We start from the raw sequence: 27,996 nt of genomic DNA, 5'->3' as shown, positions 1-27,996 counted from the left end.
ATAAAGTTGTTAACTGAGTGCAATGGAATCGATAATGAAGAAAACACCAACTTTCCCCGCGAACACTAATAACGGCCTGTCATAATATCGAATATGTGGGCTTTTGTTCTTTTTACGGTCAAGAACTAACCGGCAACGCATGTTAGGCGTTGGCTTATCTCTATTTAGGAGTCGAGATAAAGTTCTCCGCGCATGTAAGGCGCGGATTTTAACGTTATTAATAACGGTCTGCCATAATATCGAATATGTGGGCTTTTGTCTTTTTCACGGTCAAAGACTAACCGACAACGCGTGTTAGGCGTTGGCTTATCTCTATTTAGGAGTCGAGATAAAGTTCCACGCGCGTGTAAGGCGCGGATTTTAGCATTATTAATAACGGCCTGCCACAATGTCGAATATGTGGGCTTTTGTTCTTTTTACGGTCAAGAACTAACCGACAACGCGTGTTAGGTACTGACTTATCCCTACTTAAGATTCGGGATAAAATTCCCCAGATCTGGATTATGGTGTCTTCTTCAATCGATGAAAGACTAAACCGGTAACGCGTGTTAGGCGCTGACTTATCCCTACTTAGGATTCGGAATAAAATTCCCCGTACATGCGAGGCACGAATTATGAGAGTTGAAAAGATGGTGTCTTCTCTTGGGGCAAAGACGAACCCGACATCGGAGAGGAAGAATTTTATATTCTATCTCCGGTTGCAAAAGAAACTCAAAGTGAGATCTCCACTTTGAGAATCCGCGAGGCAAAACTAAGAGTGGGATCTCCACTCCGAGAATCAAAAAGATTCAGATAACCGATAACCCTAACTGTCGGAAGGTTTGATTATCGAACTAAAGGTGGGTTTCTCATTTATCGAGAGTGAATTGTGGTTTTGGCTCTAACTGTAGGAAGGTTTAACCAAATAGGAGGTTTGAGACGACCCTAACTATAGGAAGGTTTGATCGCTCGATTTGAAAGTGGATCTCTCGTTCATTGAAGGAATCGAGAGGAGATTTTGGTTATGGTCCTAACTGTAGGAAGGTTTGACCAAGTGGGGGGTTTGAGACGATCCTAACTGTAGGAATATTTGATCATTCGATTTGAAAGTGAACCTCTCGTTCATGGAAGGAATCGAGATAGGATTTTGGTTTTGGCCCTAACTGTAGGAAGGTTTGACCAAGTGGGGAGTTTTGAGACAATCCTAACTTTTATAGGTTTGATCGCTCAATTTGTGGACCTCTCGTTCATTGAAGGAATCGAGAGGAGACTTTGGTTGTGGTCCTAACTATAGGAAGTTTTGACCAAATGAACAGTAAGAGTGGGAGTACAAATCATAGTAGGAGTGTTGACTCGTACAAATCACTCAAAGGGGTTCCTGATGTTAAGTGACAAATACTTAACACGGAGGGGTTTGACAGTCGTCAATGATCAAAATGTTAAAATTCCAAGTACTATGTCCGGAATTTAATAATAAGAATGTTGAGTGCACAGACGCATCAGAAGTTTGAGTGGATTCAACCGAAATGAATTTTGGTGGTCTCACCGTCAATTAGTCTGATCGGTGGGGGTTTTTTGTAGTGGAAGACTGTGAATCGTCAAACACTAATGAGAGTTTTGTGAGGAAAAAGTGATCCAACGAAGTGATCGAATCTCGTCTCAGCAAAAGAGTGTTCGGAAATCACAGTGAGAGTTTAGTATTTATCACTTTGTTCGTAATGATCGGGTTATCTCTAAGAAAATTACATGTAGCATTCTTCCAAGAACTTCCCGTTATATGAATCATCCACCCCCAGCTTCCTTCGCGAAACTGGGTCTAACATTATACTTAGTTGGGTGATCGGGTTATCCTTAAGAATACCAAGCATGACACTCTTCAAGAACTTCCCGTGAAAGAAAGGAAACAGTTTAGATTCATATACCTGTTGGAGTTTTGAGAAGCAGTTTATACTCGTATACTCTTCGGAGTGTCGGAAGGAGGAGTTTATACTCTTATACTTGTCGGAGTCTTCATTCGACTTAATTGAGCGTTATGACGCCGGCTTCAACCAAGGTTTGTATGCTATTCTTGAGAACGAAGTAAGCCTTGATAGGATGAAGGATCCTCCTGTGGTACGCACAGTACTTTGGATCCGCAGTATTGTCAGCTTCCCCCTGATCTGCGATAGGTGGTAGCTTGATCTTGTTGTTCTCAAGGAGGGATTTGAAAATGGCTGGAATGTCTTCATCATTGAAAGAGTACTTTTTTTGGAGTCTCGGATCTGAAGTCTTATGCTGCCTTCGGGGTTGCTGTTGTGACGTCTGATTAACGTCAACAACTGTTGCAGGTGCCTTTCCCTTACCACGGGAGGCGAAGTTCGAGTTCGGAGGATTAGCCATCGGTTGGCTCCTCTCGGCCTTCTTCCTTCTGAGGAAGCGTTCGGCCCACTCTCCGCGCATCTTTAACTCTTTCCAGATATTGGAGGGTGCTACTCCCATAACCTCCAACACGTCCAAAGAGAGATTGTTGTGATAGGTTTAGAGGATGAAGTCCTCTGTGATCGGATCTCGGCAGTTCATCGCCTTATTCCGAAAGCGCTAGATGAAGTCGTCGACCGTCTCCCCGTCTTCCTGTTTCTCCTCGAAGAGCATTCTGATTGATATCTCGGCGTCATCATCAAAGAAGTGGGCGAGGAACAGGTTCTCCAGGTCGTCCCAGCCGTTGATGCTTACAGGCTTGAGACGGTGGTACCAATCGAAGGCGGGCCCGCGAAGGGTGCCAATGAATGACCAAACCATCAGGGATTCATTCCCAGAAATCACGCCCAAGTGATACTTGAAGTAAATCAGGTGCTGAGTGGGCGAGCCCTTCCCATCAAACGGCGTGAAGTTGATCAGGTTAAACTTCATCGGGTACAGGATCGAATCCCACTCCCTTGGGTAAGAACACGGAATACCGGTCCTTTTCACCTCTCGAGCAGACATTAGAGCGTTGATTTTTCTCTCGAGTTCTTTTATTTTCTCATCATTGCTCGTATCAGGCCTTGGACGATTCTTAAGAGGAACAACGTGGCTACTCTTAGTGTTGTCATCTTCAGTAGGACCACCCCAGCGTCGTTGTTTTCAGTAGGACCATCCCCAGCGTTTTGGTCAACGGGAGGGTCATCGGCATTGATGTGTTCATCCATGTCTGAATCGCTACCTGCTTGGTTAGTAGTGTTGCGATGGCTGGATTCACCAAATTGATTGGACAGAGCCCGAATCTGTTGGTCATGCTCTTCCCTCATCCGTAGCATAGCCATTTCCATTTCGAATTTGAAGTTCTCTTTTTTGCTTAGCCAAGACATCCTCGATGATTTTGGCCACTTGCTCGGTGTTAATCATAAACACTTCGCGGGATTGTCCTAGACTGGATACCGTTTTATCAGAAGCGACTGCGGAGTTGGCATCTGATGCTTCGTCATCCGAGGATAATCCCCTCTGCATTCTTTGATAATCCCTACATCTAGTAGTCCCTGCGTGTAGTCGAGTTAGACGATGCGATACGAGGGGGTCAGAACTAGAAGGTCGAGCCGACATTCCTTTATCAGCCATGTTAGTTGTGACTTCTGGAAGTTCGTCACCGTGAACAGCCGATCGTTTCTTGCAGAAACGCTTTGGCTTGGACTTAGTCGTTCCATTGGAGATCCTCTCGAATACCGAGACCCTCTGCGGAGCAGTCTTGGGGTAGCTACACGCTAATAATACCGCCCTGATAAACTTGGTGTACGGATAATAAGAGTCCATCTCCCGGGTACCTCTCTTCCGAGACTTATTCGTACCCCCAGCCCGGTAGTACAAATCGTCGATCAGATGATCGGAGTAACCTATCGTATGTTGGCACGACTTCCCAGGTATAGCATTATCATCGTCAGATGAATATGTTTCTTTCAGGGGATTTGCTGTCTTGTTGGCGTTCTCAAGAGTCACGCGTTTAGAGACACGCATTTGTAAGCGTGAACTCTTAACAAGCTCTTGGACTATGACTCGCGATCCGAGGTGGTCAGTTACAGGAGTTTTCCGTGTGCGACCCCCAGCTCGAGTAGTTGCTCGGGGTTCAGTTACCGGGCCCAAGCGTTCTTTAATCGGAACTTTGCCTCGATCCTCGTGCAAAGGACCTAGGCGATCTGCCATTTTTATATTGAAACGGGACAAGTCCACGCTACCACGGGGCTCCACCGAAGGTGCAGAACTCAATGGAATTGGAGAAACACGTGCAGAACGTATTTTGTCTTTGTCCTGACACGGGTCAGACTTGAGTGACCCACGGTTTGGAGGGTCAGATTTGAGTAACCCGTGGCTTGGAGGGTCAGATTTGAGTGACCCACGCCTTGGAGGGTCAGATTAAAGTGACTCGCGCCTTGGAGGATCAGACTAAAGTGACCCGCGCCTTGGAGGGTCAGACTGAAGTGACCCGCGCCTTGGAGGGTCAGATGAAGGACCCGCGCCTTGGAGGGTCAGACTGAAGTGACCCGCGCCTTGGAGGGTCAGACTGAAGTGACCCACGCCTTGGAGGGTCAGATTGAAGTGACCCGCGCCTTTCGATCTTTTCGGCTGCCATCTTAGACTTTGGCCTGCATACTTTATGCAGTCTTGTTGGCTTCTTTTTCACTTCTTCCTTATGCAATTTTTTAGCTTCTTGCACAAGAATTCTTGCATGTGAAAGCAATGCGTAGCGTTTATGAATCCGCTCCTGAAGAGTCGATCGGGTCCTTTTAACGCGGATCCATTCGTTCTTCGCTGGTTTGGAAGAGGAGGGGTTGTCCGCTCACCGTTGCGGCGGTTGGCGCCTCCTAGACTTCAGATCCATTTCATAGAGGATTCCATCAACTGGCTCAAAGGCCTTAGCCAGCTGACGTGCGAGGCGTTGTCGCCATCTCTGACGTGGTCTCTTTGATAGAATGGGCACGTTATCAGCAGTCAACTCCTTGTTCAAAGGGTTCAGATCTGCGGCTTCGGCCTCGTCGGATGCCGGCGGGGCCTTGTGAGCCACAAGTGCAACGGTGGCGGGAAGATCTTCTTGTTGGACGTTTGAAGCCGAAGTCCAGCGATCTTTCTTGGAGGAGGCCTTCCTACGTCTGCGAGGAGAGACGGATCTGGAGGAGGAGGACAAATACTCCTCATACTTCTGCTGGTCGAATTCGTACTCGACATCTTCTTTAACCGGGATAAGGATCCGAGGTTGCGACACGTCAGCCTTCGCAGAAAGGTTGTCGGCTCCCACTGTGGTTGCTAGCGTGTTTGGGTCAAAATTTAATGTTTTTATTGTCATTGAATCTATTACAACTTTGGTCGTTACAATAAACTCAAATAAATAAGAAAAGGTCGATCTTTTTATAAGATCTCATTATACAATAAAAATACAAAAAGTACAACTCTTGTCAAACAGCGTAACAGACGTTTATCACCCGCTGCTTGCGTGGGATCTTGGCCTGTTCCGAGGACGTTGATATCCGTGGATCACCGCGGATCAGATCCGGTTGATAGATTATGGAATCAAAGCTCCTACTTCACGAAGGAAGTATTCGCTGCAGCGATAATCTCGACCAAGCGAGATTACGGCTCTTCTAGAGATTAAGACTAAGCTTAAATCCGGAGGAATAGGGGACGGATCTCAGATCTCTCGAACTCCACTCTTTATGCACAGGAACTCGCTAAGATCTGCTAACCCTCGCTGTAACTTCGTGGCTCCACTATTCAATTATGCAGCGTTTCGCCCTATTGATCTTCTCCCGTGAAATGAACCCCTATGCCTGTATTTATAGGCTTCGGTTGGGGGGTTTTCGGATAAGAATGATGGATTTGGTCATATCTTCAGTCAATAACGGCCTAACCATGTTTGTGGATGATATCAAGTCAGTTGTAAACCCCTGGAACAGATAAATCCAGTGAAAACAGCTCAAAACCATCAAAAACGTGTTTGGAGCTCGGATCTACGCGACGGGCGTTGCCGACCCGCTGGAGGGCGCGGGTCGGACAGATCCGACCCACGCTGGCACGGGTCGGTCTGTGCCGTCCCACGCTGGCGGGGGGCCCGTCACCTCCGCCAAGCTCTTTCTCTTTTGACGCTTTTCTTTCCGGGACTTGTACTTTTTGCCATTTCATGTATTTGGTCGACTCGTTGACTTGTACGCTTCATTGCGGGACTGACCGTCGAACGTGTCGGTCACTTGGGGTTACTTGATGTACACGTGTTGATTGATATGCGTGCGTTGGTTGACGTGCACGTGTTGATTGATGTGTGCGTGTTGACCGACACGCACGAGCTGATTAATGTGCGTAGCGGCCAATCAAATAATCCTTCTTGACTCGGATGATGACGTTCATCGTCTTTTCTTCGTCTCGAGCTACGTGCGGACACCTATAGGTATTTTTAGACGCCTACAGACCTTGATGAGGAAATCTATATGGCTTAGCCATTAGGGTTTCAAGCTGCAGGGAAGGAGAAATTGGTTTGTAAGTTGAAGAAATCGCTATACGAGTTGAAGCAATATCCGCGATAGTGGTATTAGTGATTCGATGGGTTTATGCTCGGTCATTCGTATATTAGGAGCCAGTTTGATCCTTGCATCTATTATCGTAAGTTGAATGGATGTGCGTACATTTACTTGTTGCTTTATGTCGATAACATATTGGTTGCTTCTATTCCCAGATCTGCTATAGATAAGTTAAAGGTACAACTTTCGAAAGAGATCGAGATGAAGGATTTGGGTGAAGCGAAGCGTATTTTGGGGATGGAGATCAGCAGAGACAGAGATAAGGGCAGAATTTGTTTAATACAGGTGGCTTATTTGAAGAAGGTGCTACATCGGTTCAACGTGAGCATGGAGACGAAACCCGTCAATGTACCATTGGGAGCCCATCTGAAGCTTTCAGTTGACCTTTCACCGAAGATAGTTGAAGCTAGAGAGTTGATGTACACCATGGTTTGTACGAGGCCGGATTTGTCATAGGCAGTGAGCATGGTTTCGAGATACATGCACGACCCGGGTCCGGGTCATTGGGATGCCGTGAGATGGATTTTGATGTGCATTCGAGGTACTCTCAATGTTGGTTTGGTTTTTGAGCGGGACACTAGCGGTGGGCAGCTATGTATTGGATACGTAGATTCGGATTACACTAGAGATTTGGATAAACGTCGGTCGACGATAGCATATGTGTTCACATTGACCCGTGCATCAGTGTGTTGGAGATGCACCTTGCAGTCTACGGTAGCTTTGTCGACGACGGATGCAGAGTATAGCGATTATGGAGGCTGTTAAGGAGGCGATTTGGCTTCGAGAACTTTTGGAGGATCTTGGTGTTTCGCAGCGATCCGTCACCATTTATTGTGATAGCATGGGTGCTATTTATTTGGCGAAGAATCAGGTCTTTCATGCAAGGATGAAGCATATCGACGTTCGTTATTACTTCGTTCGAGATGTTCTTGAAGATGGGGATGTGGAGCTCGTGAAGGTCCACACAAAAGATAATCTAGCGGATATGCTCATGACGGTGGTCCCGAGCAACAAGTTTGATCATTGTAGAAATTTGTTGCAAATTCGCGTTTGTTGAGGCCATTTGCAACTATTTGGATGAATTACGGGCGGCTTGATCCCTTGGGAGAGGGGGTACGTAGGCAATGTTTGCGTCGAAAGTTGCTGTTTTCATTGCTATCGAATCTATTACAACTTTAGTCATTACAATAAACTCGAATAAAATAAAAAGTTGATCTTTTTATAAGATCTCCTTACACAATGAAAATAAAACAAGTTTACAACTTTATCAAACAAACGCAGGGAGATCGCTTATCGGTCTTCTGCTTGCGTGGGTGTCTTTGCCTGTGCCGGGGATGTTAATATCCGTGGACCACCTTAGATCTGGATCCGGTTGATGAAAAATTTGGCAGAGCTTCGTCTTCACTGAGGAAGTATTTGATTTGAAGCGCTGAGATCGACCAAGCGAAATCAGGGCTCTTCTCGAGATTAAGACCAAGCCTAATCTCAAGGGACAAATGGACGGGGTTCAGATCCTTCTAATAGCTCCTTCTTTATGCCGAAGTTCGCCAGGATCTGATTTGCCTTCGCTGAAATTCGTGCTCCTCGACTCCTCAATCCAGCAGCACCTCCACGTCTTGATAATAATTTGTCCCGCTGAAAGGAGGCCCTAGGCTTGTATTTATAGGGCTTAGGAAGCGGTTATTTGGATGAGAACAAGTGATTTGGCTCCATCCTCAGTTAACAACTGATTAACAATGTTTAGAGATATGATTTAGGCAGTTAGGAACCCCTGGAATAGATAAATTCCGAGAAAACCGCTCAAATCCGTCGAAAAACAGGTTTTCGGGTCAAAACAGCGCGTCGGGTCACGCTGACCCGCGGGGGCGCGGGTCGGCCTTGGCCGACCCGCCAGGCCGCGGGTCGGCCTTGGCCGACCCGCGCTGGTGCGGGTTAGTTTCGGTCGTCCCGCACCAGCGCGGGTTCTGAAGTCCGACATTTTTTTGGTTTTTCGACTCTTTTGAGATTTGTAGTTTCTCCCGTTTTGTGTGTTTTGACCGTCTTGTTGACTTGCATACTTCGTTGCGGGATTGACTGTCGAACACACGTTGGTTGATATACGTGCGTGTTGATTGACGCACGCGTGGCGAGCTGACTGTCGAGCACGTAGGTCACTTAATTTGCCGTTTCGCTTCAGGTGCTTGTTGGCGTCAGATAATCCTCTTAGACTCAGATAACGACGTTCGTCGTCTTCTCTCCGTCTCGAGCTGTGTTCGGGGACCTATAGGTAATTTTTGACGCCTACAGGCAACCACATTAGTGCAGCCGGATTTGGAGAGACGACACCTTATTGCTCATGTTGGTGTCGGCTCAGTTTTGGGAACACTCCGCCGAGGTGGAGAATTGTTTGAAAAACTAAGTTTTTTGTGAACAGTGTCATCAGTCGACTGATGCCAAGATCAGTCAACTAAAGAAAAGCCCAGAAATTGTGAAAAAGTTCTGTGCAGTCGATTGATAGGCGATCAGTCGATTGATGAACTCGTTCGGTCGACTGATAATCCTACCAGTCGACTGATGGAACTGTGAGTAATTTTTTGTGCATGTTATCGGTCGACCGATGTGGTTTCCTGGGCTGTTTTGGCTTCCTGTTCGGTTTTGGTTTAGTGTTTGATATAAACACAAACACAATTTCTAGGGTTAATAGAGGAGAGATTATTGAGTCTTTTGAGCACTTTGAGCACTTTGAGAGTGAGATATTGTGTGGGAGTTGAGATCTTTGGTTAGAGTTATATTTGAGGGTTTGTGTGAGTTGTAACCAGTTGTATTTCTCCTCCATATAATGAAATCTCCCCATCCTCTCCCTGTGGACATAGGCAATTGCCGAACCACGTAAATCTTTGTGTTTGTGTTGAATTTTAGCCTTTATTTGGGAATTGCACTCGTGTTTGGTTCTTCTCTCATCGCTCGTCGACTCGTTTGGTTTGCAAGCACGCGTTCGCACGACGCGCAACAATATAATGCATACACGTCTATTGTATAATGTATAGTCCTCAACACAAACCTAAAGCATATGATCATCGGTTTATTTTCGATAGGAAAAATCTCCCGCAACGCAAACAAAGACAAACAGTAGATTAAAGTAAATGTAAGTTCCCCTTATGATACAATGTTGAGTCTCCACACAGCTAAAGTCCCCTGGTGACACGAGTAGGTACAACAAGATGCGCGCATAGCTCCTTTTCCTGATGTAGGGCTAAACATTCCTGGTAAACAAATGAAACTGCATATGAATCACATTTATGAACTACTCTGCGAACAGGCCCAAATTATTTAGAATGTTCCCCCACAGCCATATGAAGGGTGTAAGTTCAAACACATTAGAGTGAGGTCACGTAGGCAGAATTGCACTACAGTGCTTTCCACCAGGACGTAATGTTTTCAATCGTATATATACAGTACATTTATTCTTCTGATCCCTCAGCTTGCACCCACATGAAAGGTACTTCCAGAGAGATTATTATGCTAATATATACAGCAAAGCTTGTTGTAGTTACCAGAAAACCGCGAGCATATCAGTCATCTGCACTCTCTCCAGAGGGAACTACCTCGCCGTTTCCATTAGCATTCTCCTCCTTATTGCCTGAAAAGTGCGACGTCAAGCCAATCCAGCACTGGTAATAGTCAGGATCTCTGCAGGGAGATTCAAGGGCCCACGGGCATACGCGAGGAACGAGGCAAGACTCAAACATAAAGGCCATAGTATTGCTTATTCTGTGTGGTTCCACATTTTCTCCTCGTTCTATTGTTGCCTGTTTATTGTACAGATACATTAGAAGGAGGTGAGGTGTATGAATTTAAGTGTGTGTTTGATTAGCAGTAGCTGGAATAACAAATGTATCTGCAAAAACATGTAGTTCCAACTCCTCGTGTTGGAAAACTCTTCCATTCTGTTGGAAATTAAACTTGATTTTGATCAATTAGAAATTAATAGTTTTCATAATTAGAGGAGCTACAAATATTAAGAGTGATGGGAGTTACAAATTGTTCTGACGGGAGTCATGGAGAATAATTGTTATTAATTGCATATGAGGTATGTTGAAGAGAATTAATGTCATGAATGTATTAGAGTGTCCTAGGGGCTATATAAAGAGTATGTTGTGCGCGGCAGAAGCCAAAACCAAACCGATGTGCTTTGAGAAACCAAATCAAACAAACGCCGAGAGAAGGCCAAACAAACCAAAATAATGCCACAAGCACACACAACCAATTTTAACGTGGTTCGGCAAGTTGCCTACGTCCACAGGGTAAGAAGGAGATGAGGTTTTCATTAATAGAGAAGAAGAGTACAAACTGAGATTACAAATCACTCAAACTCACCAATTAATCTCACCAACAAATCTCTAATTCTCTCCAAACAAAACTCTAACCAATAGCTCAGAAAATACCTTTTTTCTGTGCTCCAAATATCCCCAATTTACTGCTCTCAAACCCTCAAAATCGTATTCCTATTTTTAACAAAACAGAAACCCAAACAAAATCAAAATAGGAACTCTAACTGTGCAGAAAACCTGCTATAAGTCGACTTATCGGGGGCTATAAGTCGACTTGGCAGAACGAAAATCAACAACTGGAGAACAGAATGTAAGTCGACTTAACGGTGGGAACAAGTCGACTTACCATAAGTCGACTTAACAGTCTCTATAAGTCGACTTGACCGAGCCAAAATCAACAATTCTAGAACAGAACGTAAGTTGACTTACCATCGACTTACTATAAGTCAACTTACGCATGTGCATGAGTCGACTTATGATACAGAATCTGCAAAATCTGGACCTATAACTGGAATTTCCTACATCTAAATAAGCATAGGATTTGCTACAAAACTTCTACCAGAAACAAGAAAAGACAAGAAAGGTAATGACTAAAATTGCAAATCTTCAAAAAACTTGCAGGTGAACGAAGAGAAAAAGAAAACTCATGAAATTAAAGACTCAGAGAAAGACAGAGAGGAGATTGAAGAGTTTAAAAATCTGGAAGAGTAAAGAGAGGAAGCTCTAGAGGTCCAAAAATTGGATTAGCCATTGATGCAACTGGAACAAGTTCAAGAGCAAAAGGTCTCTAAACAAGAAGAAGTAGAAGATAATTACTATGAACAAGAACATCAAGAATCTCAGAAGATGGTTATGATAAAAGAGAAGAAGCAAGAGAAGACAAGTTTGAAGGAAAGCCCAACCTTAAACAAAAAGGAGCAACAAGAAAATCATCACGATGACATATAATTCAATGCCAAAAACGATGGCTCATAAGAAAAGGTAAGCATACTGTTATTTTTTTCAACAAAGGAAAATATAAAAAAAGAGAAGTTATAAGAAAATTTGAAATGCAAAAATTATTTAAAATTTCAATATTCAAGAGAAGAAAATATAGAAAGAAATGATTATTGAGAAAATCAATAGTAAAATATTAAAAGAGAAGAGAGGAGAAAATGTAGAAAGGAAAGGTTATGTGAAAAAGAAAGGTTCATAATGTTAAGTTATGTGGAGCCTAACTGTCAGACTTGTCCTATACTTCTATTTGAAGAGGAAACAAAAAGAATTGAAGAAACAGGAACGATGACGTTGAAGTTCAGGCAAAACGATGAAGGAAACAATTTGGGAGCTTCACGGTCGGCCGCAAACGTGCACAAGACCATTGAAAGTCTCTGGATTTTGGCGGTCGACCGCGACAGCATGTGCGGTCGACCGCACCAAGCCCTGCAATCAAGATTTGGTCTCTGAATTTTTTACGGTCGATCGCGACTGTCACTGCGGTCGATCGCGAGTCGGGTTTTTGGGCCTGGACTATTTTTCCCTGAAATGTTTTCAGAATCCTGTTTGTATTAACCCTTATGTTATTAAAGGAGAGATTAGGGCAACTTGTAAGGTTGACAAAAATGGTAAAATTTTCTCCTGCGGCGGTCGTGGATGTAGCTTCTCACATCGAGAAGTGAACCACATAAATCTTGTGTGTTTTGTGTGATTCTTTTCTCTTTTTTCTCTCTCATATCTATTTCCAAATCGCATCAGGGGTTAGATAAAACCCTAACAAGTGGTATCGGAGCAGCCAGGTTCGGCGCAGACGATTTGAGATCAAAGACATGAGATCTGAGAAGGAGACGTCCAAGATCAAGAAGTTTGATGGGACAAACTTCGGGTTCTGAAAGATGCAGATGGAAGACTACATCTATCAGAAGGAACTATATTTGCCATTGGGAGAAAAGTCGGAGGATATGAAGGATGCAGAGTGGAAGCTATTAGATCGGAAGGTCCTTGGAGCAATCAGGTTGACCCTGTCCAAATCTGTAGCTTTCAACATCAAGAATCAGAATTCGACAGCGGATCTCATGGCTGCGCTATCTAGTATGTACAAATAACCCTCTGCGGTGATTAAGATACATCTCATAAAGAAGCTTCGAATAAGGTACATCTCATAAAAAAGCTGTTTAATTTGAGGATGTCCGAGAGTCAAAAATTCAAGAAACACCTGAATGAGTTTAATGAGATCACAGATCAACTAAACTCCGTCAATATTCAATTTGATAATGAAATACAAGTCCTCTTAATTCTTGGTCAGCTTGATAGTTGGAAGGGCACCGTTACTTCGATTAGCGGGTCATGTGAAAAAGCAAAACTGAAGTTTTCAGAAGTAGTAGAAATGATTATGATCGAGGAGATAAGAAGACAAGAAGAAGGAGTTTCTAATTCAGGATCAGTATTGAATTTTGAAAGCAGAGGCAGAAATAGAAATAGAAATAGAGGGAATAGTCGTGGAAGACCTAATTCGAGGAACAGCAGATCAAGATCCAGAAATCGAAAAAACAAGAAAGAGATTGACTGCTGGAACTGTGACAAGTTTGGACACTATGAGAATCAGTGCAGGGAACCTAAGAAAAACAAGAAGAACAAGACTGAAGCGAACGTCGTCTCAGGAGAATCAGATGATGCCCTTATTTGCTCGTTGGAGAGCAAGACAGAATCACGGATGCTGGATTCGGGAGCTTCGTTTCATGCTACCTCAAATAGAGATTTATTTGAGAACTATGTTTCAGGAAACTTAGGAAAAGTCTATGGTGGTGATGAGTTTGGCTATAAGTTCTGGGATGAATAGAACAAGAAAGTTATCAGAATCAGGGACGTTGTATTCGATGAAGCAATCCTATACAAAGATTGTGATGCTGTTAAGTCCACAAGCTCAGTGCAGTTAGAGCCTACATACTTTGAGCCAGATGATGTTCCAGAAGGAAGCAACTTTGAAGCTAGTTCTGATGAAGATGTAAGAGAAGAGACTGAATAAGAGATGATGGAGGAAACTACTTCTGAGGAGGTAGATACAGAGTTTGGTTCACCTGTCAGAGAGTTAAGGCGGACAGCTAGAGTACCCAAGCCAAATCTGAGGTACCCATCATTAGAGCTCATTTAAATTATTTATTGTTGAGTGACGGTAGAGAGCCAGAAAACTACGATGAAGTGTGTCGAGTGGATGATGCAAGCAAGTGGGAGCTTTCTATGAAAGATGATATAAAGTCCTTGAACTCTAACAAGACTTGGGAACTTGCGAAGTTACCTGTGACGCCCCTGGGTTCACACAAGGCTGCAGTCCGAGGTGAAACCAGGAATGTCAAACCTGCCATGCACCACACCGTGCAATAGCATGTTTCACCATCACAATTACTATCTCTCTAGAGGAATCAACAATAGGTGTAGGTACAAAGCAAGTAAAAGGTTCTACAACAAATACTTAATGAAATGATAGAACATCAAATTAACACATCTCCTCAACCAAATAAACTGGAATACATAGTCAAAGTCTGAAATGATTAATAACAATCTGGAGATCTCAACATGTCTCAAAGTACATAATATCTGATACAGGAAATAAGGCACACAGCCTTTACAACTCTAGAACATAAACCTCTTAAGTCTAAAAATGTCTCAAGTGGAGTACAAAATAATTTTTATGATATGTGTTTTATATTATGTTTACATCTTGGGTTATATTTACGTTTAACACTAGAATGTGAATATTTCTGCTTAATTCTTAATCTTTTGGAACACATGGTATATATATGGGGGGTTCCTTGTTTGGATTTTTCACCCGATGTACTAGTTCCACTAGATTAGGGTTCGAGTGGGAGTATTACCATTTTAGATCGTTAGGTATAAATATTTCTATATGTTCATCTAGAAGTTCATATTGCTAGATGCGTACGATTTCCGAATTTCGAGGACGAAATTCTTTTAAGGGGGAAGAATGTAAAACCCTGAAAAATTGAATATAGTGTGATAAATAATTATAAATATGTTATATGGTACGAATCTTAGATCACCTCATTCCGAGATCGTATGAGAAAGTTACAACCTTTTTACCGAACCCCAGTCTGAGTATGGCCCAGAACCCTGCGCAGTCGACCGCCGTGGTCGCTGCGGTCGACCGCGCAGCGAACCTGGTTCTGCCAGTTCAGTTTCGGGTCAGGTTTTGTTTATACCAAACCCGGTTGTTACCCTACTTATATATACTCGTTTTGAAGCTTTCAGAACCCTCTTTCAAACCCTAATAGCCTCAGCCCCCCATCTCTCTCTACTCTCAAACCCTAGCTCGGATTTTGGCGTTTTTAAGGCGTTTCGAAGGATTTCGGTGGGGTTTCGCGATTCAGATTGAAGGAGGATCGTTTTTGGGTGTTCATCAACCCCCCTCAGAACCCTCTATTGAACCCTAATAGCCTCAGCCCCCTTCTCTCTCTCCTCTCAAAACCCTAGCTCGGTTTGTGGCATTTTTGGGCGTTTCGAAGGATTTTCGGTGGAATTTCGCGAGATTCTTGGTGGATTCAGCGAGAGGAATCATTCTCCTACAGATCTAGGGCTTGGTTCTCATCAGAGGCGAGTAACATCTCGCCCAACTTCACCCCTTTTTGCCTTATGCTTAGATTTGGGTTTTAATCCGGTTTTATTGGGCCTAAAATCGTATTTTTGGTACAAGTAATAAATCATTATGGTATATGATGCATAGCTCAAGTATTTCAGATGTTTAAAAACCCACCCACGAATTTGTTTTTATGAGATCTAGATCTGAAAATGGTTAAATAAGAATTAATCATGTTTTACTGCTTTAATGACATCTAAATCATGTTTCTTTTGTTGTCTTATTGGAAATCTAATTGTTAGATTTTAAATGATTAAAACTTGTAGTTCTCTATCCTATGACTTGGTATAAATGTTAGAGTTATGCTATAATGGAAATCGTTAAGTTTGTTTGGGTTTTGAAGCCGACAGAAACCCTAACTGGGCTTCTGTCAGCTTCGCGGTCGACCGCAATGGACGCGGCGGTCGACCGCCCTGAGTTAGTTTCAGCAGAATGTTTCTGCTATTTGAGCGGTCGACCGACATGACCTCTGCGGTCGACCGCCGCTCAGTTCTGAGCCCAGTGAGTTTCGGCTCAGTGAGCGGTCGACCGGAGGGGTCTCTGCGGTCGACCGCCGCACTGTTTGTGCATATATTCGTGTTGGTTGTACATTTTATACATCCGAGGGGTCGCCTCGATTATCTGACACTATATTGCAATGATAGTTACTTGTCTATACATGTGAGTTGACACTTTTGACACAAGTTTAGACCCGCACATCGAGACACGTGCGAGTATAGGATATGTATATCTTTCCACATATACCTTTGACAATTGCACCTCTTTACTTATAGTCCATGTGTTGGGCATACATTACTATTGATCCATGTGTTGGATACTTATCATTTCGGTCCATGTGTTGGACACGTATTTTATTCAGTCCATGTGTTGGACATGCATTCACATTTCAGTCCTCGTGTTGGACTATAATCCATTGAAGTCCTCGTGTTGGACTATAATCCATTTCGGTCATCGTGTTGGACATTTACATATTTGACCACGTATTGGACATTTGTTAAGCTATGAGTATGACACTTATCTGTATCAGGGTATGACACGATTACATGAGATTTCTTCAGGTTTAGTATTTAGGGATTTATAATTTGAGATACAAGGTATATACATGAGGGTTTCCTTGTTTGGATTATTTCGCTCGACGTACCTATGCTCGTGTTGTAATTTCCTAAATACTAAAACTCATTATTTGCTAGGAGTAATGATTTTAACTATTATGTAATAATTATATTTTCTGTATACAACGAGCCCTTTTCCCTTGGGGTTGGTTGTGATGTTGCTCGCTAGCGCTTTGACGCTCGTTGTCCCTCCCCTTTCAGGTAACGATTCAGGAGTCCGAAGAGTCGTAGGTTGATGGCGGCACGCTTTAGTGTTCAGCTGACTATTTTTAGATATGTTTTATTTTGGAGCTCCACTGTAGATTTTGTTTAGATATTTGAGGACTTTATTCTAGATGTTGTAAAGGCTGTGTGCCTTACTTCCTTTACTCAGACTTGTTGTATTTGAGAGTTGATAAGAACTCCAGTTTATTCATTTCAGATATTGACTTTGTATTTCTATATGTTGGATGATGAAATATTATTTTGATCTCTTTTATTTTATCAGTATCTCTTGTATTATCTTTTACTTGCTTTTGTACCTATACCTGTTGTTGACTCTACTAGAGAGATGTTAATTGTGATGGTGAAACATGTTATTGCACGGTGTGGTGCATGGCAGGTTTGACATTCTTGGTTTCACCGAGGACTGCAGCCTTGTGTGAACCCAGGGGCGTCACATTACCAGTAGGGAAGAAGGCTTTGAGTAATAAATTGGTGTACAGAATCAAGGAGGAACATGATGGTTCCAAGATATACAAGGCAATGTTGGTGGTCAAAGGATTTCAGCAGAAAAGAATTGACTACACAGAAATCTTCTCTCCTGTAGTCAAACTGATTACCATCAGATCGGTTCTGAGTATTGTTACAACTAAAGATCTACATCTCGAGCAGTTAGATGTGAAGACAACTTTCCTTCATGATGACCTAGAGGAAGAAATATACATGCAGCAGCCAGAATGGTTCACTCTAAAAGACAAAGAAAGGATGGTCTGCAGATTAAAAAAGAGTTTGTATAGTCTGAAATAAGCTCCAAAACAATGGTACAAAAAGTTTGATGGATTCATGCATAGGAACGAATACTCCAGGTGCAATGTAGATCATTGTTGTTTCTTCAAGAAGCTTGACACCAGCTACATTATCTTGCTACTATATGTCGACGATATGCTAGTGGCCGGTTCAGACTTGGGTGAGATCAAGAAGCTGAAGAAGCAGTTGTCGAGTGAGTTTGACATGAAGAACTTAGGCGCAGCGAAACAGATATTGTGGATGAAGATTAGCAGAGATAAGCTCTTGGGCACATTATGGTTATCTCAGGCCGATTACATTAGAAGGGTGCTTGAGAGGTTTGGAATGAGTGGTGCTAAGTGTTGTGCGCAGCGAAAATTTCGGCAGAGTTTCTGGTGCATAATAAGAGAGAAAGATCCCAATAAGAATTCTCGTCTCACCAAGGAAACAAGAATCTGAAGCGAATATCTCAACAAAGTGAGATATCGGCTCTTCCTCTCATCAGGTCTAGGACTGACTTGTCGAGGGATCCTAAAACTATTACAATGGTCACAAACACAAACAAACCAATTTTACGTGGTTCGGCAAACTGCCTATGTCCACGGGACAAGGAGGGGGAGATCTACTATTAGAGGGAGATAAAATAACTAGGGTTTACAATCACTCAATCTAAACCCTCACACAATCTCTCAAACCTCTCATACAAATATCTCTCTCAAAAGCACAAAAGGACTCTTTGCACGCCACCCAAAAAGAACGCTACCAACACTTTTGCACCCGCCAGGACTCTTTGCACGCCACCCAAAAAGAACGCTACCAACACTTTTGCACCCGCCACGAATTTTCCCCCTGCTCTGTTTCGCACTTGCACGCCAACCAAAGAAAGAACTCTGCTGACTTTTTTTCTCCTTACACAGCCGCCTTTCTTTGCTGCAGTTTTCACCAAGCCCTTGCACCGAAAACCTAGGAACAAAATTGTTCCTATATATAGCCTGGCCCCTCACTCAAATCTCTTCACGCGTTTTATTTTTCCATGCCCTTAGCCATTCACGTGGTTTTCCCATGTGGCCCCCACAAGCAACAAAAAATGCGTTCACACTAAGGTCGTTAACACACCTTTAGCTAGTCATTTCAGGTTGATTAAAAACAGTGTCCAGTGACTGATGAGGAGAAAAATTACATGATGAAGGTTTCATATTCGTCAGCCATTGGAAGCCTTATGTACGCCATGATGTGCACGAGACCTGACGTTGCCCATGCAGTGAGAGCTGTGAGCAGATTCATGTCAGATCTAGAAGAGAAGCACTGAGAAGTAGTAAAGTAGATTCTAAGGTACCTACGAGGTACAATAGAAAATTGTTTATGCTTCAAGAGAGATAATTTGGTTTTGTAGGGTTTTGTTGATGCAGACTATGCTGGTGAGATAGATCAGAGAAGGAGCACTACAGGATATGTGTTCACTTTAGGTACTACAGCCATCAGTTGGGTTTCTCAGTTGTAGAAAATCGTTGCTTTATCGACTATAGAGGCAGTATATGTTGATGTGTCAGAGGCTAGCAAAGAGCTGATATGGTTGCAAGGATTCTTGAAGGAGTTGGGACAAAAAAGTGAGAAGAGTGTTTTACACTGTGATAGTCAGAGCGTCATTCATTTGACAAAGAACCCAGCTTTTTATGCCAGGACCAAACACATACAGGTCTGTTATCACTTCATAAAGTTAGCATTGGATGATGACATGCTAAAACTTATGAAGATTCAAGGAAGCAAGAACCCGACTGATATGCTTACAAAGGCTGTAACTACGGAGAAACTAAAGTTGTGTTCAACTTCAGTTGGCCTCATTACTTGATGATATGGGAGGCCGTCACCGCAAGGAGAGATAATAGAGATTGAAAGTTAGTTTTCAAGTGGGAGATTGTTATGTTATATGGAGCCTAACTGTCAGGCTTGCCCTATACTTCTATTTGAAGAGGAAACAGGAAGAATTGAAGAAACAAGAACGACGGCGTTGAAGTTCAGGCAAAACGACGAAGGAAACAGTTTGGGAGCTTCACGATCGACCGCGAGTGGCGCGGCGGTCGACCGCGAACGTGCACAAGACCACGAAAAGTCTCTGGACTTTTGGCGGTCGACCGCGACAGCATGTGCGGTCGACCGCGCTAAGCCCTGTAATTAGAATTTGGTCTCTGGATTTTTTGCGGTCGACCACGACTGTCTCTGCGGTCGACCGCGAGTCGGGTTTTTGGGCTTGAGCTATTTTTTCCTGAATTATTTTCAGAATCCTGTTTGTATTAACCCTTATGTTATTAAAGGGGAGATTAATGTAACTTGTAAGATTGACGAAAATAGTAAAATTTTCTCCAACGACGACCGTGGACGTAACTTCTCTCATCGAGAAGTAAACCACGTAAATCTTATGTGTTTTGTGTGATTGTTTTCTCTCTCTTCTCTCTCATCTCTATTTCCAAATCACATCAGGGGTTAGATAAAACCCTAACACATAAATGGTGTTATGAACAAAAGAAGCCAATTCATCAATGAAAGACACAAGATTTTTGAGATGAACAATGAAAAGATGCTAATATCTTCGTTTGAAGAGGCAAAGTTGAATGGAGTTAAATGGAGGAAGAAAATGAAGATGAGCCAACAAGATTTTGTGTCTACTTTGTTGGTTACTTGCACTTACTTTGGAAACAATTAAATTATGTGGAGCTCAAGCTCAAGTGCACAAAGTCTCCAAAATCACATCAATCAATATTGGAAGCTGTTCAAAAGCGTCAATTCCAAGTTGAAGATATTTTCACAAAACCCCTCGAACCTCAAAATTTTCGAAAGCTGGGAAGACAACTTAGTGTTACCACTTTGGAAAATCAAGTTTAAGGGAGGCTATTGGAAATTAAACTTGATTTTGATTAATTAGAAGTAATAATTTTCATTATTAGAGGAGTTACCATATTACGAACCATGGGAGTTACAAATTGATACGCCGGGAGTTATGTTGAATAATTGTCATTATATGCATAGGAGTTATGTTGAAGAGAATTAATGTCATGAACGTATTAGAGTCTCCTAGGTGCTATATAAAGTCATGTTATGTAGTCATTTGATTTGAGATATGGCCAAAATGTATAAAAGCTCAAATTCCTCCTAGATATTTTATCTCATCTATAAATTTTATCTTTTATCTCATCCACATAAAATATTGTGGTATTAGACAAGGTTTTAAATATCAGTTGTCGGGGAATTTATCGAACGGTCAAAATCTATCAGATAGTAGATATCAGGGATAAGTAGTATTTATCAGAGTGACAATACCGGATGGTGATATACATAATATAATATTCTAAAATATAATCTAACCCTGAAATATACACATACCAAAATGTAAATATACACATACCAAAATGTAATATAATATTCTAAAATGTAATCTAACCCTGAAATATACACATACCAAAATGTAAATAATTATGTTTAGGATCACTAACCAATGGTAGAAACTCGGGTCGGGTCGGGTTTAAAGTGCATTGAATAGGTGCCTATTGCCCGGAATCTAAACTCAAACCAAATGTCGATAATTCCGATTTTGGGCTAACAATATCGGTCGATAACTCACTTTATCGCCGCATTATCGGCGATAAACATCCAAAAGCAATAATCGGTTTAGAATTGAACTTATCATAGCGGAAGGCCACAAAAACCGATAAATCGCTGACAATATTAGTTTATTGGCCGATATTTAAAACATTGGTATTAGAGAATTACTGTCCACTATATTAGATCCTTCAAATTCGAGTGTAGTGATAACTCTCTTGTTTTGCAAGTTGTTTTGCTTATAACAACAATTCTTTGGAGTTGCAAAAACACCAACCCAAACATGGGCGTTGAAATTTAGATTTACCTCATAGCTCTTGGTGTCTGGTCCATGAGGTGTCATGCAGCTATGAAGGCTGGCACCTCCGGGAAGAAATCCACCTGCTTTCGCCTACAAGAAATATCGATAAGATGAACTGGTGAACTAAGGCCCTCCATTTGGCACTAACAATAATAAGCTGGGTAAATTACATAAAAATCTTCACATGAACTGTAGGAATCACATAGAATCCCTCTACAGTTTTAAAAGTGGCTCTTTACCTCCACATTTTCAATTTCCAGTCAAAATACATCATTTTTCTTTATTCAATCATCAACTTTTAATATAACAATCATATACATATTTATAGTGGATACAAATAATTGTCATATATTATGATACTAGATTTTCCATGTAAGTTACTTCTTAAAAACTGTAAATAAGTGGTCAAGCTATCACTTTTGCAACCCTAAGGGGGTTTTTCTATGAATCACCCTAACAAGCTAAAATGAAAATGAATCCACCGAAATTACGCATTATATACTCTGCTAATTAGAATGGCAAGGAAACCCGTATTCTCACAGTGGAAAATATTGGGTTTCTTCTTTTCTAGTAAAAAATGTGTTTCTATCATCGTTATACGAAACATGTGGAAGATAGTTCATTGTTTCTCAACTTTTTATGAGCTACGGTAGTTTTTATGTTACTTTTTCACAAACCAGCTTGATAATAAGCAGATAAGTATCTCTCTATTGTTTAAAAAATCAAACTTACTATCATAAGTTCGATAAAGAAGTACCTCATATGCACCATATATTAAGCCCATGAATTCACTCATACAATTCCGATGATAATATGGAGGTCGAAAAGTGTGCTCGGCAACCAACCATCTCGGTGGAAAGATTACAAAATCAAGCAGTGCAACACCAGGCTTATCTGATGGTGCCGTCAGCACTGAGATGCAATAATAAAGTATAAGGTACAAAATTTCTGCTTTTGTCTCTCAACACTATTATATAGTCAAATGGAGCACAAGGGATATTGACAAGGCCTCATACCTGTATTTATTGAAGGATCGCCATGATCGACTAAAACAGTGTTAAATGGGCAAAACTTACTAAGATCATACTGTGAAGAAGAAAGAAATCACCTCTCATTAGCAAACCGTTAATGTGAAACTTGGAAAATGTTAATAATGAAGTAGGGTTAATTGCGCCTCTACGCTATTGCCCAATTGTTGGATAGTCCCCTTTAATTCTATTTGTGCGGATAGACACCCCATACTATTGGCCAAGCATGGATAGGCCCCCGGAGTGTATTTCTCTCTCTCTCTCTCTCTCTCTCTCTCTCTCACCCTCTCTTTTTTATTTTTATTTTTATTTTTTTTATTATTTTGATGTTTAGAAGTGTCAAAAAAGTTCACTCAGTGGTCTGTCCGCACCAATAGAACTACAGGAGTTCAATCCGCAATTGGGCTATAGTACAGGGGGTCCATCCGCAATTAGCCTTAATCCAGTATTATTTAAATTCTTGATTACTCTCCTCTACTATCCATTGCGGATAAACCCACTGTAATTCTGTTTGTGTGGAAAGACACCCCATACTATTTCCCAACTGCAGATCCCTGAGATATTTTATATCGTTTTATTATTATCATTATTATTACTGCTTAGAAGAGTCAAAAAAAAGTTCACTCAGGTGGTTATCTGCACCAATAGAACTACATGATGTTTCTCCGCAATTGACAATAATAAGGGGTCTGTGCGCAATTAACCCTAATTAAGTATTATTTAAATGCAAGAATGGAATTTTCCATGGATCTTTGAGATCAAATAAAATATCTAAATTGTTATATTATCAAGTTTCAGTTTTGTAAATATATGCATGTAGAACACATAAATACCTTGTATGGTACATAGTTTCCATGCCAGGCAACCACATTAAATGGAGAAAAATCCTGTCTAGCAGTGAATAATTCTCCACCAAACTTTTGTACTATAGTATACCCAGGATGAGAATCATGATTAAACCAAGCAGTGGGGACAAGAAAATCCCTTGCAGATGCAAGACCATTGGCACCTAGGAAAACATGAACATATTTTAGATTGATATAGAATCTGTAATGACATTCTTACCACAAAAACTTACACGGAAACATACCGATTGGACCTAGATCAGGAAGTTGAAAATGAGTTCCGAAAATTTCAGCAACATAACCACGTGATGGCCCATCAGGTAAATCTACGGAAAAGCGAAAGCCTTGTGGAATAACAACAACTTCACCAGGGGATACTTGCAATTTTCCACATTCAGTCGTGATAAATAATCCTGGACTTGATACGAAAAAATAGAGAAATTGTAAGAAGAAGCTTTAATAGTCTTTGAATCATCATATAAGGAGATCTACTGAATATATTAGAGTCAACATCATGCAACTTTTTCTACATCAAATGCATAGAAGAGAGAGACAAATCAAAGGTTTAATGTTCTTTTTATAGAATTGAAGTAACTGATATTCTACAAAATAAACATAAGAAATCTAGGAGCTGAAAGTTCATATTTGAACAGAAAGACGATGGACATTAAGTCCTACAATATTTGCGACCTCAACGATTCAATAAGGAAAATCTGGCATTATGTAGAAACTAACTGATTTTAAGAAATTGAAAAACACCACTTACTTCCTTCTTGGGGAACTACTAAGAAATCACCATCAGCACTGCAGAAGGCACAACCATCCATGGATTTATTGGCACCGTACCTACATTTGTAAAGTTCATCCACTTGTCAGACATTACCAGCATATAAATTGTTGGATCATAGGAAACTTTTTCTGTAATGGTTTGGATTTAGTGTAAACCCAAGGCATATAAAGAAGCCAGCTGATGCCTCTGCAGATGAAACCAGAGGAGACAAGAGAGTTGACCCTTTGATGTTTTGTTTGACTGGTTGATTACACAAAAACAGTTTCAAAATTTTGCATTCAGCAAGTTTTAATGCCCTTTGGAGGTTTTTTTTAATCAGGAACCGTGGGATGGTTCTGATTGGAGTAATTACTAAACTATAAGCACAGCAGACTTGCACTCTATTCTTGTGAAAAGAAAAAAAAAAACCCTAAAGGAGAGATACTACGGGGCACACTTCAGAGAAAATTGATGAGACATCAAAGCGAAAATTGTAACTCTTGTAATCCCTTTCTTAAAGTGTACATGAGTCAGAGATTGTATCAATTCACAAAAAAACCACACACAAGGATACGACCATACACATCCTACTTTCTTAAGATATGTATATTTAACATACAATATTTGTGTAGAATTAGGCTATTTTTGCTGTGACGAATGTCCTTCAAGAGGAATTTAAAATATTAGCCCAGGTGAAAATGGGTCTACATGTTTGCAGGATTCGGACACTTGTGGATACCATATCAAATCTGATATAAACAAACATGCTAATTTCTATGAGTACAAGCATTGCCACATAGTATCAATTATAAGCATTAAAGAACAAAAAAAGAAAGAGGACCAACTAAATGAACTAAAAGCTAAATACAGAAACTCGTAGTAACAGATGAATGATACACATTACATGAGCGAAATGAATAAAAGCAGATAGAAATACCAAATTACATGTGAATTGCATATCCATATCGAAGGAAAGAACTCCCTGCTCCGCACATCGTATAAAGTCCATCAATGAAATCAGTAGGAGAACCTGGAATATCTGCAGGTTTCCAGCGAAGCTGTGTTGGATTAACAGAGCTCGTCGACTGGTTGAACTCGCTGACTAAGTATTTATGTGCAGGTACCCGGGGGTAGAATGGCTCGTGTGTGACCGAGGGTTTTATACGATACAACCAGCTGCAATAAAGAAATAATAAAAAAAGTAAACAATCAACAAGATGTAAAACTTGAAGATTTGTACGGTAAAATTAATCCAATTCCTTTGTTGCTTGATGTTCTATAAACCTTAATTCGGTTTCAACAGACAGATTGGATTTGTCGATAGGTACCACACATCAAATAATTGCCTTAAAAATGATATTGAGTCAAAGTGCTTGTTTCATGATAACTAAATTACGAAAATCGCCAATTAAGCTTTTTATAAACCTCTTCTAACCTAATAAACCAGGCCCATAAATTCAAACTTCATCTACAAGCAGCTAGCAAACAAAGCACAACTACAAACAAAACAAAACCCACCGAGTAGAATCTATACTCAACCCCCAAAATCAAACAAAAGAAAAAGGCCATAGATTAAATACATTTTTTGGGTAAACTACACTAAATTCCCATGTATTTTCAGCATTTTGTAGTAAATCCCTACGAACTTTCAAAATCACACTAAACTCCCAATAACTTCTCCGTTTTCCAGAAAACCCCTAATAAGTTTCTATATTTTGCGGATAACCCCCATAAATTAGAACTAGAAAACAATATAAAAGGGCATTTTGAAAGTTATATTGGCGGTTTTCTGCAAAGTTATTGGGGCTGTAGTGCGATCTTTAAAGTTCACGGGGGTTTAATATAATTTACCCTTTCTTCCCTTCAAAATGTCATTAATCCTTGGTTCTCATTTCTTGTCACCAACCCACAAAAGAACCCCCAATCGAGCTATAAAACTTCCCCTAACCGTAATTAACCAAATTCATAACTCCAAATTCCATATATAAACAACTAGCAAAATAGAACACGTCTACAAACCAAACCAGAAGAACTGCATACTAAATAATACGTTTCCTTTATTACTTGATTCTTACATAGATTGTATTAATTTGTCAACATGTATCATACACATAACTGTCTTAAAGTGCATTTTATGATCTCAAGTCCTTAACTCACAATAAAACCCCAATTAAGCCCGTAACAAGATATAACTACAAGTTAAAATCTCATCCACAAACAGCTGTCACACAAAACATAATACAAAACAACAACCATTAAGCAAAATGTGCAGTTGACCCTAAAAATAGAAAAGAAACTATTGAGGCAAAAAAATTAAAATAGTTACCTCCTTTGGTTGACCCTTCTAGGAGCAGTGAAGGAGGTCCCAGAGATTTGCTCAGCGTAGAGCCCATACGGGCAAATTAATGGGCTGTTCTGGCCCAACGGCAGAGCCCCAGGCAGAGCCTCAGAGGAAAAGTGGTTGCCCAGCCCAGATTGGTACTTGAGCTCAGCCCAGCCTGCAGCCGCCTTGGCCACTGCTTCATCCTCCATGATTGAGGAGCTTTAGTGAGAGAAAGTATTCACAGTTTTTAGAGAGAGAGAGAGAGAGTGAGCGTGTGAGAATGCCAACAATGGGACTTCTTTTATATATACCCGTCAAATCCCATAATTGCAACTGTGCCCCGCAGATCCAGATGCTTGCAAATTTACCGGTAGAAAGAACCGATATTGAAGATTTTTTGAGGTACTAAATTTGGGATAAAGTTTACAAATATAATAGATATGAGGGTGTATTTGCAAAAGAAAAAACAATATATAATTTCAACAAGGTCGAACCTTGTCTTATAGATTGCGTCTGTGACTGGGGAACCATTTTAGCTTGTGGACGCTGACAAGTTTCCTTTGGCAGCGAGGGTCTCTCAAATGATGGAATCGGAACCTTATCTTATTATTGTTGGGGCTGTTTTAGGTAATGTGGGGCCTTTTCTGTTAAAGTTTTTAGTTTTGGGTCATTTTAATTGGCAAATTTTATAAGAAAATTCTTCCTCAACTTTAAACTGAAACTAGGGTGCATCTAGTGCAAAGCATGACCCCCTATTTTTTTAAGCATTGCATTTTGAACTTGTCTCCTCTTAAGTCTTAATACATTTGATATAATTATTGTATACTTAAAATTATAAATCATATCTAATCCTCTATACTTAAAGAATGATCCAAGTTTTAATACATTTGATTTAGAAATCATATCTACTCCTCTATACTTAAAAAAATGATCGAAGATTTAATACATTTGATTTATTTTTCTGTTTATGATACAGTAAAAAACTGTAGCATAAATAGTAACTTTAAGCGTGGAGGAACAGATTTAATTTACTTTTTATGCTACAGTAAAATACCGTAGCATAACAGTAACTCTGAGCGCAAAAGATCAAATTTGGTTTACTGTTCGTACTACGGTATTAATGTAGCTTTTATTGTAGCATAATCAGTAATTCTTTGGATTCTCGTTCAGAAGAGTAGATTAGTTAATACTCTCACTATAATAAACTGACCGGTCAAACCTACCAGCCAAAATCAAAGTGTTTAAACTTTTTCTGTTCACGATGTTGTAGTTTTCCAACTTATTTAAAGTATCATGTAAGTGATCAAAGAATATTGTTTACTTCCATTTCTTACAAGTTTGCTAGATAAAAGACATCTACATAGGACAGTGATATTTGGTGAAAAGATATTTTAAAAGGAAGTGCATTTTGCGTAAAGTCCTAATCATACTTTACGAGTTCAAAAGTAATTACGATTAGAGCTTTCACTTTGACTTTTCATCATCACCAATTCAATTTTAATTTGGATTGAATTTTGTCCAACTCTGACATGAAAATGGACTTAGGCATGCATCTAAAGATGGGTTGAAGTCTTGAAGAGGAAAACTTGAATGTTTCTCACTTGAG

The 27,996-nt window shown here is 40.8% G+C and overlaps 1 protein-coding gene across 1 annotated transcript; it reads right to left on the bottom strand.

The window, feature by feature from the left end:
* Positions 9,741-26,672, bottom strand: LOC109844877 (homogentisate 1,2-dioxygenase). Its single transcript, XM_020414046.1, has 9 exons — positions 26,394-26,672; positions 25,013-25,243; positions 24,065-24,144; positions 23,544-23,711; positions 23,287-23,462; positions 22,442-22,511; positions 22,183-22,337; positions 21,432-21,515; positions 9,741-10,282 (listed from the first exon to the last, which is right to left on the bottom strand). Exons 1-9 carry the CDS (start codon positions 26,597-26,599, stop codon positions 10,046-10,048), a joined length of 1,407 nt encoding a protein of 468 aa, XP_020269635.1. The 5' UTR covers positions 26,600-26,672; the 3' UTR covers positions 9,741-10,045.

The sequence above is a fragment of the Asparagus officinalis genome, chromosome 6 (genome assembly GCF_001876935.1).
Source record: "Asparagus officinalis chromosome 6, Aspof.V1, whole genome shotgun sequence".
NCBI classification, from domain to species: Eukaryota; Viridiplantae; Streptophyta; class Magnoliopsida; order Asparagales; family Asparagaceae; genus Asparagus; species Asparagus officinalis.
Note: the sequence above shows the minus strand (reverse complement) of the source record. Positions and strands in the feature narration are given on the sequence as shown.

What these genes read in the sequence shown, in the direction of transcription:
- LOC109844877 (XM_020414046.1), bottom strand. Translation starts at nt 26,599, where the DNA reads ATGGAGGATGAAGCAGTGGCCAAGGCGGCTGCAGGCTGGGCTGAGCTC. An exon ending in TATGGATATGCAATTCACAT is followed by an intron (nt 24,145 to 25,012) that starts GTAATTTGGTAT and finishes TTACAAATGTAG; the next exon opens with GTACGGTGCCAATAAATCCA. An exon ending in CGATCCTTCAATAAATACAG is followed by an intron (nt 22,338 to 22,441) that starts GTATGAGGCCTT and finishes ATTGCATCTCAG; the next exon opens with TGCTGACGGCACCATCAGAT.